At 41.2% G+C, this 15,038-nt stretch overlaps 1 protein-coding gene across 2 annotated transcripts in view; it reads right to left on the bottom strand.

Moving 5' to 3' along the window:
* CDH4 (cadherin 4) overlaps positions 1-15,038 on the bottom strand; it is an 837,767-nt gene that overhangs the window by 42,977 nt on the left and 779,752 nt on the right. For both annotated transcript variants that reach the window (XM_044299844.1, XM_044299845.1), the window contains exons 8-9: positions 12,885-13,022; positions 6,859-7,044 (exon numbers count right to left, since the gene is read on the bottom strand). In XM_044299844.1, coding sequence (XP_044155779.1) covers positions 6,859-7,044; positions 12,885-13,022 — 324 coding nt within the window. The remainder of the gene's footprint in view (positions 1-6,858; positions 7,045-12,884; positions 13,023-15,038) is intronic.

Raw genomic sequence — 15,038 nt, 5'->3', positions numbered from 1 at the left:
AATAGCCGAGCACGCTCACTTCAGAACTCTCATAGAAGTAAATGGAGAGCACTCTGCACATGTGTGGTATGCACTCTTTTATTTTGGGGGTCGCATTCTGGAGATAGGTGCGGGTCCCGTGTAAGCGCAGCCTTTCCTTTCATTGTTTACCTGCTCTACGGTCTGTTATAAGGGTCTATGTGATGGGAGTCGGTGGAACAGCAGAATATTATAAAGCGGCTTTTCACATGAGAGTTATTTCCACTCCCGAGATGCCGCAGACAGGGTTGAAATACCGGCCTAGACTTCTGCTGCTCATTTGACAGCAGCCTCCACTGAATTGCTGCACAAGCTCAGCACAGAATAAAAAGCAGGTATGAGGATGACGTTACATCGCAGCATCATTTAGTGCTGTTCTATACAGGATGCTATTGACTGAACAGCGCGCAATGCAAACAGCAGAGGCCATATTGACACACAGGGCGAATTGACTAGAATCGTCTTTCTAATGACTCCTCTGGATGCTAGTAATAGGATTCCCAATAAAGTGGACAGTCTTCACTGAAAGCCATCAATAAATCTTCATTTATTTCAAATGGAGCTGAACATGCACAAATATACAATAAATAGACGAGAAACGTGAACAATTTCCACAGAAGCTGAATGTTCTATGGTTGGTACACAATGGGGGAGATTTATCAAATTGGTATAAAGGAGAACTGACTACGTTTCCCATAGCAACCAATGTCATTCCACCCTTCATTTTTCAAAGGAGCTGTGAAAAATGAAAGGTGGACTCCTAATCAAAACAGGGCTGGGGAGGGGGCAAATACCTTTCTGGGTAGACTCTGTTCAGGTCCCACAAAAAGAGGTCCCAGCCAAAAGGGGCATTGCAGCATTTAAATGAGAAACTTAAAAAAGGGCTTTAGAGCCACATACACAGAAACAGTTATATGACATGCTAAACATGTATCATTACAGTGCCTTGCAAAAGTATTCACCCCTTTGGTGTGTTTGTTGCATTACAACCTAGAATTATAATGGATTTTTGAGGGGTTTACACTATATGATTTACACACGTCTACCATTTTGAAGAAGCAAAATATTTTGTACTTTGTGGAGTCACCTCTTGCAGCAAGTCCAAGCCTCTTAGGATATGTCTCTATTAGCTTAGCACATCCAGATACCGGGATTTTTGCCTAAGTTACAGGCTTAAACTCCTTCACAGATTCTCATTTGGATTGAAGTCTGAGCTTCAACTAGGCCATTTCATGACATGTAAATATTTCCCCTAAACCCCTCCAGTGTAGCTTTATCAGTATGTTCAGGGTCACTGTCCTGCTGAAAAGTCCTAAATCTCTGGCAAATACAGGTTTTTCTCAAGAATTTCCCTGTATTTGCAACGAGATGCCTCCCCCCCAGGGCCCCTCTATCTCGTTCCAGGTGTAGGAAAGCCGAGTGGTGTAGTGCAGCCTAAATGTCTCTTTATGTGTGTCACGGTGCTTCTACCTGGATACCGCTGGACCCCAGGCTTTGGCTCGAAAACAAAAAAGGGGGAATAATTGAGCGATTTAAAAGAATAACTTGAGTCCAGACCTTGAGATGAAGTTTAATGGCAGCTTTACTTGAATAAACATTTCTTCAAACAGTTTTCAGGCTTTCTCTTGGTTCCAGCAGGCTTTAGCATAAACTAGCAGGCAAACTCAACTCTCCTTTATCTCTTTCTCTCTGCTGTACTGACAGACTAGCTTAGTAACTTTGATTTCTTCTTTATGCTGCACTCCACGCTTTAGTCTTACTTTGTTTCAGTCAAGGAACTCCTGGCTCCTGAGGCTTCTAAGCTTCTGCCTCCATGGCCAGCAGAGCTTAACCCAGTACGCCATGTTTGCCGAGTCCTTTAAGGACCCATGACGTACCGGTACGTCCTAACTTTAAAACTACATTGCGGCGTGGCAGGGGTTAATCGGAACAGGATGTCCGCTGAAATCATTCAGCGGGCATCCTGTCACAACGCCGGGAAGGGGGGGGGGGGCGCATCGGCGATTGCAGCAAACCAATTCAGACCTGCGGTTTGCGGCTTTACCTGAGGTTTGCGGCAACGATCGGCAGTGCCATCGGGTCCCCATGCGGCTGTAGGGGGGACCCGATGGCATGGAAGGCAGAGCGATGCCGTCCTTAGGCATCAGCGCTGCCTTCCGGTGACGAGCCTGTGAGATCCAGCCCCCTGGATCTCACAGGCCGGAAGCTGTATGAGTAATACACACAGTATTACTCATACAGCCAATGCATTCCAATACAGAAGTATTGGAATGCATTGTAAAGGGGATTAGACCCCCCAAAGTTCAAGTCCCAAAGTGGGACAAAAAAAGTTGAAATAAGAAAGTTTTCCCCCAAAAAATGAAAAGTTTCAAGTAAAAATAAACAAAAACATAAATTTCCCCAAATAATAAAAAAAAAAAAAATAGGGGGAAAAAAAAAGTATACATATTAGGTATCGCCGTGTCCGGATCGACCGGCTCTATAAACATATCACATGACCTAACCCCTCAGATGAACACCGTAAAAAATAAAAACTGTACTAAATTTTAAAAAAAATTGTCACCTTACATCACAAAAAGTACAACAGCAAGAGATCAAAAAGGCGTTTGCCCACCAAAATAGTACCAATCTAACCGCCACCTCATCCCGCAAAAAGTGAGTCCCTAGCTGAGACAATCGCCTAAAAAATAAAAGAACTATGGCTCAGAATATGGAGACACTAAAACATCATTTTTTTTGTTTTAAAAAAGCTGTTATTGTGTAAAACTTACATAAATAAAAAAAAGTATACATATTAAGTATCGCTGTGTCCGTATCGACCGGTCTATAAAAATATCACATGACCTAACCCCTGAGATGAACACCGTAAAAAATAAAAACTGCGCTAAATAAACCAATAAACCAATAAACCTTACATCACAAAAAGTGTAATAGCAAGCGATCAAAAAGTCATATGCACCCCAAAATAGTGCCAACCAAACCTCATCCCGCAAAAAATGAGGCCCTACCTAAGATAATCGCCCAAAAACTGAAAAAACTATGGCTCTCAGAATATGGAGACACTAAAATATGATTTTCTTTTTGTGTCAAAAATTATATTATTGTGTAAAACATACATAAATAAAAAAATGTTATACATATTAGGTATCGCCGCGTCCGTATCGACCAGCTTTATAAAAATATCACATGATCTAACCCCTCAGATGAACACCGTAAAAAAAAAAAAAAAAAAACTGTGCTAAATAAAGGTAATCGCCCAAAAGCTGAAAAAATGGTGGCTCTCAGACACGCTGGAAATACTAAAACATGTTTTTTTTTTGCTTCAAAAATGAAATCATTGTGTAAAACTTACATAAATAAAAAGAAAGTATACATATTAGGTATCGCAGCGTTCGTAATAACTTGCTCTATAAAAAAAATCACATGACCTAACCCCTCAGATGAATACCGTAAAAAAATAAAAAATAAAAAACTGTGTAAAAAAAGCAATTTTTTGCCACCTTACATCACAAAAAGTGTAATAGCAAGCGATCAAAAAGTCACATGCACCCCAAAACAGTGCCAATAAAACCGTCATCTCATCCCGCAAAAATCATACCCTACCCAAGGTAATCACCCAAAAACTGAAAAAAATATAAGTCTCAGACTATGGAAACACTAAAATGAAATCATTTTTTACATAAATAAAAAAAAAAAGTATACATATTAGGTATCGCAGCGTCCGTGACAACCTGCTCTATAAAAATATCACATGATCTAACCTGTCAGATGAATGTTGTAAATAGCAAAAAATAAAAAAGGTGCCAAAACAGCTATTTCTTGTTACCTTGCCTCACAAAAAGTGTAATATAGAGCAACCAAAAATCATATGTACCCTAAACGAGTACCAACAATACTGCCACCCTATCCCGTAGTTTCTAAAATGGGGTCACTTTTTAAAGTTTCTACTCTAGGGGTGCATCAGGGGGGCTTCAAATGGGACATGGTGTAAAAATAAACAGTCCAGGATAACCTGCCTTCCAAAAACCGTATGGCATTCCTTTCCTTTTGCGCCCTGCCGTGTGCCCATACAGCGGTTTACGACCACATATGGTGTGTTCATGTAAACTACAGAATCAGGGCCATAAATATTGAGTTTGGTTTGGCTGTTAACCCTTGCGTTGTAACTGGAAAAAAATTATTAAAATGGGAAATCTGCCAAAAAAGTGAAATTTTGAAATTGTATCTTCAGTTGGACTATCCAAACAGAGCGACCGTGCTAATGGCCATTGAGCCATATCTTCATCTATTATTTGCATCTTCCTTTTCTGACATCCCCTGATAAATCCAGTGACATTTTTTACCGGAGGAAACGCGTCGGGACAATAATTATTTTACATCTGGCTATGCAGGCACTGGGAGATTTTTTCCAGGGTGAGAATAATAGGGACAGCCACCGATAAGTGGGGTCGCTCCCTCTGGGGGTGATTCTCCTGCATATAGGCGGGAGACTTCTCCGCTTTCAGGCAGGGCTATATTAGCTGGTTAGGGATATTTTTCTCCCTGTTACCTACCCTCCCTGTATAAGGAGAGTCAGTGACTCAAGTACTGCTTTTATCTTCATTATACCTGCAGTGGAGACATATACAACTGTGGATTTTGTCGACCCTCTACCGCAAATACATCCATCCACCGTGGTACGATATACCTCCGCAAAGCGTACATCAAACCGTGAGTGGTGACTTTTAAGTCCAAAATTGTACTCCTTATTTGTGTACTCAGTGTCTATTTGTGCATAAGCCTATCTTACACATGCAGTTATCTAAGACTCTTTTGTGGGACTTATTTTAACTAATATTGATATAAAAGCTAGTAGGATAATTATTCAGTGATATACAGTTATGTATCTCTATTCTCCATTAATTCTTGTGGAACACCTAAAGGGTTAACAATGTTTTTAAAATCAGCTTTGAATACCTTGAGAGGTGTAGTTTCTTAGATGGGGTCACCCTTCCGGCAGGAAGCAGGACTGTGCCACTTCTGCCCAAAAGGGGGGGGGGGGGGGGGGGAATAGAATGGTAAGTCCATTCTCTGTAACTATAGCTCTGCCATTTGCATTGCCACCTGCTGGTGAACCAGGCATATTACATGTATAACAGTTGCATAACAATATTATAGATGCACAAAATGGAGAGGGCCTGGAGCAAAATACATAAGATAGGATACGGGTTAGACCATTAGAGATAGTAGTAGGGTGCAGGAGTGGTAACACTACTCTGGGGTGTTACATATTTATTGCCATCCATTTTTCCTTCAGTCTTTACCAATTTTCCAGCCACTGCTCATGAAACGATTCTTTACAGCATGATGCTGCCACCTCCATGCTTCACTGAGAGAATGGTGTTTTTGGAGTCATGGAAAGTGTTGGATGTGAGCCACTCATAGGGAGTCATTTATCAAATAAGGCGTATTTCTGGTGCAAAATGCAGCGCAAAGGTTCTTTGCGCCGCAATCTGAGATTTCTCCCCACTCATGCTAGGTCTAAAAAATGGGCGTGGAAGCGGAAGGGGATTGTAAGACAGCTGGGAAGAAATGGCGGAGGATCCGCTGAAGTTATGTTGAGGACGACGCCCCTTCATAACTCCAGCGGATCCACCACTGCCAGCGATGGCATCATCGATTACTCCTCCTCGTACTCTGGAGGAGATCTCTGCATGTAGATGCAGCACTCTCCTCTGCTGACAAGCAGGTGACAATCTGCTGCTCTGTCGTCCCATGTAAAGGGACCTTTAGTAGTGTTGGTGAAGACTCATATTCATTTAATTATGTGACTTTTGAAGTTAAATGGTTGGGCCAGACCTTATTTAGGGGTTTCATAGCAGTTGGACACATTTGGACTATTTTGTCAAGTCATTAAATAAAATTTTAATTAAAATCAGTTTTATTTCATGGTTGCGAGGGAACAAAGCAGGAAACGCCAAGGGGGTGAATAGTATCACAAGGCACAGTACTTTTTGTGTCACACTGTTGGTGTCTTTGTGGTCCTTTTTGGTTCAGCAAGAGTGGGCTTGGCTTTAGCTGCAGTCCAAGTGGCTAGTAGACTACAGATCCCATCTTGCATTGCTAACATACATTCCAAGCTGTTCTCATACTCCTGTATTCACTTGGCTGCAATTCTCCCCCCCATCTTGTGCGTTCATATTGTGCTCCATCACTGCTGAACCTGTCAAATTAGTTCCCAGTTATAGCCACCTATAACTCCTACTGCCAGAACTGAGCATGCTCGACCAGCAAACTGAACTGCAGATCATAACCCTAGGCAGCAGACTAGAAACATCATAAATTGGACCTGTAAAGTGGTAAGGGATTACTATATATTTAAGTTTTTTGATAATCACTTTTTTTTTAATGCCCGTAGCCCGCCTCCTCAAACTGAATATTTGTACTTACCTGCCTGGGCTGCTTTGGTCCTCCAAGCTGCCTCCTCATGGCCTGTGTCCATGTTCCGGTCCCTACATTGTTGACATCCGATGCTGCATGGGCATGTTCACATGCTTCACTGAAGCCAATAACTGGCTTCAGTGATGATGTGACCACAGGCAGCACGTCACTCCTGAAGCCTGTCATTGGCTGCAGTGGAGCAGGTGACCATCCCCATGCAGTGCCAGATGTAAACAAGTATACATTTTCTGTTGCAGGAGGCAGGCTGTGGGCATCAGATAAAAAGTAATTATTACCAGAAACCACCTTCAAAAATGTTTTTGTTTTGTTCTTCATCTTTCCAGTCAAGTTTTGTAAAATGTGTAACCCAGCACATAACCATTCTATATTATTGTTAATGTAGGTAGAACACATCCTCACCTTTACCACAGTGACAATGCCTTCATTGGTGGCGGGGTCTGTTTTCACAGTGAAGTGACCGGCTGGATCGCCACTGATGATCTTATAAATAGCATTCCAGTTGGGAGTGTATGGTTGGTCTCGATCCACTACTGTGAGATTGGCCACAATGACATCAATTCTGTTTTCCGGTATCTCACCAGAGAACTGTGAGGAGGAAAATAAAGAAAGAATGATCTATGCATAAGAAGCCGGTTTGTATAATAGTATGAATGGTGTAGACCAATATTTCTCAATGTTTCTCAGAGGGGTATACCGGGTAGATTAAGTTATCCCCTAGCCACAGGATAGGGGATAACTATCAGATCGGTGGGGGTACTACCATTGGGACCTCCACCGATCACGAGAACATGGGCCCCGTACCCCATGCAGCTCCCCTGAAATGGACAGAGCGACCGGTTGGGCATCTCTATGGGAGTTCTGGAGATAGCTGACTACAGCTCTTAAGAAATCCTACAGAGAGGAACGGAGCAGTTTGCATGTCTGACCCTGCCACCATATTCATTTCAGGAAGGTCTGAGGGGTATAGGGTACTTATTCTCATGAGCAATGGTCCAAGCAAAAGAACACTCACCGATCTAACAGTTACCATAGCTTTATTGTGAAAATCCAGTCTTCTAAGAAATGCTTCATTTTATGTGAACAGGGCTGCTATATTTGGTGCACTGTCACTCCACCTGCAACACATGGCCATAGTGTACCTAAAACCTTATTTGCATATAAATAAAGGTATTTCTTATGGTTAGAGGACTAGATTTTAACAACAAAGCTGTGGTTATGTTTTGGGGCACTGCCATCTACCCTACATGGTGGTGTGCTTACTTTGAAACGGATTTTGGAAGTGAAAGACTCCATTTAATACAGATATTAACAATAATTATTATAATTATTTAGTATCTTGCTGCAAAAACCAATTCAGGATGTCATCCACCTGGTCAACATTTGGATTTCACTTATTGTAACCCATAAGCCATCTTTGGATGGGGGTCAGAAACAGTCAAATTCACTCTGTTGTTTCAGACTTCATTATTCAACTCTATGGAGATTGAAATCTTATGCTTGCCCTCCTCCTTCTCCAGCCAAGAATGAGAGACGCTTAGTCCCCAGACGTCTGACCTCCACCGAGGGGTTGTGCAGTGAAAAATATTCTACATTTTTCAAACCAGCACTTGGATCTGAATACTTTTATACTTGCATGTAATTAAAAATGTGGTATAGCCACTGAGTTATTCAATCATGTGTATCTGTATATTGCCACCTGCTGTTTGTTCATTTCCGTATTTCACACATGCTCAGTTTAAATCTTCAACTGCCACCAGCTATATTTTCTATTAAAAGCTCTGGCAGTTATGGGGAAAGAGCTGCAGCAGAAAGGGCATACCCCCTGAGCTGCCAGCCTGAAATAAATCTGAAATGCAATTCCACCACAGTTTTATGGGTTTCGTTTTAACAGTGTTACTTATGCACTAAAACTGACTTGTTCCTGTCATTCTCCGGGTCAGTATGATTACAGTGATACCACATTTTTATAGTTTTTATAGTACTTAAAACAAAAATAAAAAATATTGACCTCACCATATTCTGAACCTCATAACTTTTTTATATTTATGTCTACATGGCTGTGTGAGGGCTCATTTTTTGCAGGGCGATTGGTAGTTTTTATTGATAACATTTGGAGTCTGTAACTTTGTGATCCTTTTTATTACATTTTTTTTCGTAGGTTAGGCAACGAATTACCATTGCAGTCCATAGAGGATTCATTTTGCTTCTATGAACTCCCTCCACAGGAAGAGCTCTATAGGGACATAGCTGTGGCAGGCCTCAGAGCATTTAGAAGGCATAAGGCTGCCACAGCAGCTGGATATCTCCCCCTTGATCTCCAGGCGGGAAATCCCTCTCATGGCATCTGAGGGGTTAAATGTCCGTGATCAGTGTTATCACCGATCACAGACATTGCCTCCGAGTGTCTGCTATGTAAAACAGTAGGCATCCAGCTGCTATTAGGGATACTTAGCTTCTGAGCAAGCGCAATGTTTAAAGTCCCGACTTTCGCCATACACGCATGGCAGAGGCCAGAAAGAAGTTAAACTGGTGACACACACTAGATTTTGGGAAAACCCACTGAATTCATCTGGACCAGCTAAACATCTCATGTGTATGGAGTCCTCCTAACTCTCACCTGACGCCAGATGTCAGGGGAGATAATGATCAAGCAGTTGGATTTCAACTGCCCAGTCCTTTCATTGTCTCGGACATAAGCCGCTCCCGGAGGAGTCTGGCAGTGCCTCAACTCCCATTTCCCTGTTCAGAGACAGGGGAGCATTCCCTCCGTAACATATCTGATTTAGGGGTTGTAATAGAAAAAGACAGTGATTAGAAAATTGTGTTGCTGCAACTTTGCAAAATCCTCTAAAATAATATGGGATTTAGACGCAATTTGCGAACACAAGATCAAATATTTTAGAAAGTCACGTTTAGATATTTGAAAGTCACATGGACTATCTAGGGCTATGTCACTATTAGTCCACATTTCCTAGAACTACTTCTACAAGACAAAAATCTTTGCCACCTATCATGGTTTCTGTCACACGGTTGCAGCATCCTCATAGGTCTTTGGAGAAGAAAGTCTGCCTGGCAGTTAGTCACTGTCTGTCTGATGAAACTGGACGGATGAAACAATGACATCACTTGTGGTCATACATAATCTAAGCTTCCGCCATAGTAGACAGGCAGCAATGCACATATAAAAGTGGCTTTGAATATGTATTATTGCATATATAAAAACTGTCCTGCTATACCATTTACAAATATGGTTGTGCATATACAGCAAACTTAAAATGTAAAAACCAACATGGAGCTCAGAGTCAGCCTGGTATAAAGCAGGAGCCTTGTCCTACTCATAGTAATGTGATCTCATCTTAGCAAATTATGTGTTATGGAGGTCAGATGTAAATAGGAAGCACTTGATAGAATAAAAAAAGAAGAACTTGACTTTGAAAACTTGAAAGCCAGCTGAGTGATTGCAGAATTGAATCCAGCTCTGACAGCACAAAAATCTTTAATCAGTTCCCTGCTCCTCTCGTACACTGAAATCCCTGATACCATCACCTTGTTAGGAAGACAAATTGGGAATTTATCCAGAATTGGATCTGCCACGTTCCCCTGTGACTGATGTAGCCAGCGTCGAACTGACCTTTAACATCTGTTGTGCTTCACAATACCTGATCGTATCACATAGGAGCCGCAAGCGATAAGAAAAGAAGAACTCGTTACGTTCTGCCTGGGGTGTGTGATTATTCTCTCCGCTCTGCACGCTACTCTCAACATTTCCTGCGCCACAGCAAGAGTGGATTAGCAGTTTAAGCACTGCAGAGCTCAAATCCTGAAGTGTACTGGTCAAAGAAAATAACCTGAATGCAAGCTCACTGGGCTACACGTATACCGCCAGTTTTGAAATGTCTGGTCATGTCTTAGAGATGTGGTGATTTTTGATTTGTTGGGGTGGTTTGCTTATGACAGGCATTTCCAAAGTGCGGCCCTCCAGCTGTTGCAAAACTACAACTCCCAGCATGCCTGGATAGCTTACAGCTATTAGGGCATGCTGGGAGTTGTAGTTTTGCAACAGCTGGAGGGCCGCAGTTTGGACATGCCTGACTTATGATCTCTAAAGATCTCTAAATGTAAGTTGATGAAGTCCCTAACAGTTACATTAATACTGGAAACTAAAGTCCCCAAAATGCCCATTTTTTATTGTAGATATTGAACTTATGCCATATTTAAATATAGTTGGCACACATTTTTGGGTCTCCCTAGTGCAGGCATGTCCAAACTGCGGCCCCCCAGCTGTTGCAAAACTACAACTCCCAGCATGCCCTAATAGCTGTAAGCTATCCAGGCATGCTGGGAGTTGTAGTTTTGCAACAGCTGGAGGGCCGCAGTTTGGACATGCCTGCCCTAGTGTATATAAACACCTTAAAGGGGTTCTCTGGTAATGATTCAAAATGGACACAAGCAACCTGTCCTACAATATGAGCAGGACTAGTTTCCCTCATTTGCAGAACTGCCCGAGTGCGGCTACGGGGCTGGGCGTCACTACATTGCTGTATAGAGGGTAATGATGGCTGAGGAGTCTGACAGGAAGGCCTAACAATGTGTAGTTAATGCACGTGCCAGAGTGCAGTGTGTAATGAGGCCCCAACCCCTCACCCCTAGGCAGCTCTGCATGTGGAGGCAACCAGTCCTGAACACATTCTAGGATAGGTTTCTGGCAGCCAGTTTAAATAATTCCAGGAGAACCCCTTTAATGATATAGCTGATTTTGACCTTAAAGGGTTTGTCCAGCCTTTGGGACTTTTTTTTAACAGTCTCCAGCAAAGCGTTGTACCCTGCAACTCCATTCTGGCTTCATCCACTGATCTTCCAGTCCCTGGCCTGTGAACCTCTTTCCAGATAGGGTCATGTGCGCCACTGCAGCCAATGACTGGCCTCAGTGGTGTTGTGTCCCCAAGTGGCTAAGTTTTTAATACAATTTACTGATGAGGAAGTTCATCAAGCTCTGAAATAAAATATAATTTACCCTATTATTTACTTTACACAAAAATATGGGCCTAAAATGAGGCAAGATGGCCACTTGTCTCCGGCCCCCGATTGAGAATATCTCAATACACGTTTGCTTGTATGATATATACAGTGCAATTTTGGGAACCTGATATCTCCCTGCCGAAGTTCAACTAAACACAAATACAATATGAATTCAGAAATAAAATATAAACCAATATCACCTTTCAATGACATGAACATCTTCAGGTACATCATGTAATCCTAATTTACTGGAGTATGAAATGTATAAAGTAGAAATGTCAAATCAATACGAAGAGGACTAACATAGTCACAGCAGCTATGAAAGTGACCCAGTTAGAAGTACAACTGCAACGTAACCATTTCATGATTCTGGCTACTAATTAGCAATAGGAAGATTGTAATAATTAAAAATCATCAATATATATAGCAGGGATGCTCAACCTGCGGCCCTCCAGCTGTTGTAAAACTACAACTCCCACGATGCCCTTCTGTAGAATGATAGCTGTAGGCTGTCAGGGAATGATGGGAGTTGTAGTTTTGCAAAAGCTGGAGGGCCGCAGGTTGAGCACGCCTGGTATATAGGATTACTGTTTCTACAAGATGTCAGCCATTGATGTGTGATGGCTAAATATAAGAGATCAGAAACTTGTATCCTGAGATTTAAAGAATGCAACCATTTGTTAATTTATCTCGTCTTGTTGAGGTCCTTCAGAGGATTTTATTAGAGCTTATGTAAATGTAAATGTAAGTTTTCTAGTGAAAGTAACAGCTATTTTATTGCTAATGACTACTTTTTGAATAAGAAAACTTAATTTTAAGCAAATCATACATTTCTTATGCAGCTGAAGTTTAGAGCTAGTTTATCCCCTCAATTCTGGACACAGTACATTTGCTAGTACATATTTGCCATCTCTAGACTCCAATATTTGCATGTGGGAATAACTACAGAAAGAAACGCCAAAGATCGCCGGAGTGCTGTGTGGTTCCCATTTAGTCACTGGCTGGGTCCATGCCATGTATAGCAGCTAAGTCCTGTCACTGAGTAATTAATAAGGAAATATAGAAAACAGATTGAAATTCATTGAGGAAATAGACCTTGTAGAAAATGAAGTTTCCATCCAAAAACCTCAATTGCTCTACTAATGCGGAGTTTTCAATTTTACCAGGTGGAAAATCTGAGGACTTTTTTTTTTGTAGTTTATTGTGTAGCAGAATTGTATTACAGTATATTCTTAATGGTTTGAAATCAGGTTTATAAGTAATAATTGTGTCAGTACCAGTCCAAAAATGGTGCTTTGGTTGGTTAGGTGTCATTTTTCAGACCTTCTTCAATGTAAATCCCCCCGTCCCCGATACTTTCTGTATATTACAGTCTAACCAGTATGACAAGTACACATGTAACTCACCATTTTTAAGGTGAACTCAGGCGGATTGTCGTTCACATCTTTAACAGTTATGATAGCGGTGGCTGTGTTTGATAATCCATGATTTAAGTTGCCTTCCATGTCTGTGGCTTGGATTACCACGGTGTACTGCTGGACTTTCTGTAAGAATAGATGTAGGAACATAGGTTATAGGCAATGAAGATACAAATATTGAGACAAATGGCCATCTTATAATAGTAGGAGGAGAGGCAACCCTAACTCATGAAAGCAATTCCTTCACAGAGTACCAACTCCATTCATTTACCTCAGTATGATATTATGTTACGTTACAATAGGTTATGATATCATAAAGGCCACTGAAAGCTATTGAAAAAGTCATTTAAAGGTTTCTTGCGATTATTTGCTTAACATGTTACGAATTAAGATGACGATTACTGCATCTGTACTGCATGGTCTTCTCATCTGCATGGTCCTCATGTAATACTACATTTTCGTATGGCTGGCTGCAGTTTACCCTGTTGATACCAGCTGATTGCTGGGAGTTTCTGAAGTCAGATGCAAGGTGATCAGCTGATCGATGGGCCAGTTATAATCTGATAATGGGTTGTCTGGTGGTAGAGAACTGTGGTCCCCCTGACCCCCCATTCCACCAGCTGAGACAAATGTCATTTCCAGGTGGAGAATCGTTGTTATCATGAAATATGATGTGAATTAATACCCAGGTACATAAAATATTTTTTTAGATATTTAGGCATTTTATATGGGCGATCGGAATTATTAGCTTTTTAAAACAGCTGGAATTTTCAAAGACAAATAGGTGTTCCTAATGATGACCCATTATTTTAGTTGGCTATAATACTGAAAATAGCAAGTACAACATTACATTTAGATCTATCTCTTCTTGCCGATATGTTTTGCAGCTGCACCACATCTGTTAAAAGAAGTAATGAGTGTTTCAGCTGTAAAGTGAAGGATGGGACTCAGGAGTAGTAGTTTTTAATCACCAGTGCATCCATATCATGTGTATAATTGTCCAGTGAAGACGTACATCATCCTCTGTAGAATTCCTTCAATAATGTAATTAAGGATTAGATTGGAAAGTCAGTGTGGATGGATATTTATGCTGGAGCAGTCTGAGGAAACAGACAGAAGACTCTAAATAATTAGTCTGCACTTGGATTACCAAGAGGAGGAATCTCTAGGGCCCAGAATTAGCCTCTAATAGTGCTTATTGTAGGATTGCACTTGCTGCAAATGAATCTTGAATTGCTGTTTACTGAAGGGAGAGATTTGGGACGTGCTGATGACATTAGGAAGTTAAGATGTTTGAAATTCCAAAACTGGTGTCACTTGGGGGAGGTCTTAGCCCCTTGACTGCCTGTAAGTACATTGGTAATTGCATTTTATAATCAGTGTACAGCATGCATGTATTAGAAATCCATTAGGAAAGAAGGCGACATAGCCAAAGAGCTTGCAATCACTGACCCTAACCTTCATTGTCCTTCAGCACCTAGTTTTCTACAAACATGTTCATATGTTGCTGTCCAGTTGTAAATATCCATTGCAGATTTGCCGCAGAATTTTGTGGTGAAATCCGTAGCAAAATCTGTGTGTGAAAGGCGGGTTTTTGCCAAGGATTTTACCCAGTGTATTGCACAGATGAAGTCCACGGTGAAAATTCGCAACTTAAATTGACAAGCTGTGAATTTAAGATCCATAAGTCAGGTAAATTTCCAGGTCGGTACTGCATGTTAGAAGGTTTGTACACAATCATAGAAGAGGATTCTTTACGGTAAGGGCAGTGAGACTATGGAACTCTCTGCCTGAGGAGGTGGTGATGGTGAGTACAATAAAGGAATTCAAGATGGGCCTGGATGTATTTCTGGAGTGTAATAATATTACAGGCTATAGCTACTAGAGAGGGGTCACTGATCCAGGGAGTTATTCAAATTGCCCGATTGGAGTCGAGTAGGAATTTATTTTCCTAAAAAGTGGGGAAAATTGACTTCTAGCTCACAGGTTTTTTTTTTTTTTGTTTTTTTTTTTGCTTTCCACTGGATCAACTTGCAGGATAACAGTCTGAACTGGATGGACAAATCTCTTTTTTCGGCCTTATGTAATATGTTACCATGTTACTGCTTGCACCCAAATACAGTGGACATAAGGTCCTAGAAA

The sequence above is a fragment of the Bufo gargarizans genome, chromosome 6 (assembly GCF_014858855.1).
Source record: "Bufo gargarizans isolate SCDJY-AF-19 chromosome 6, ASM1485885v1, whole genome shotgun sequence".
NCBI classification, from domain to species: domain Eukaryota; kingdom Metazoa; phylum Chordata; class Amphibia; order Anura; family Bufonidae; genus Bufo; species Bufo gargarizans.
This window is presented reverse-complemented; position numbering and strand designations above follow the sequence as displayed.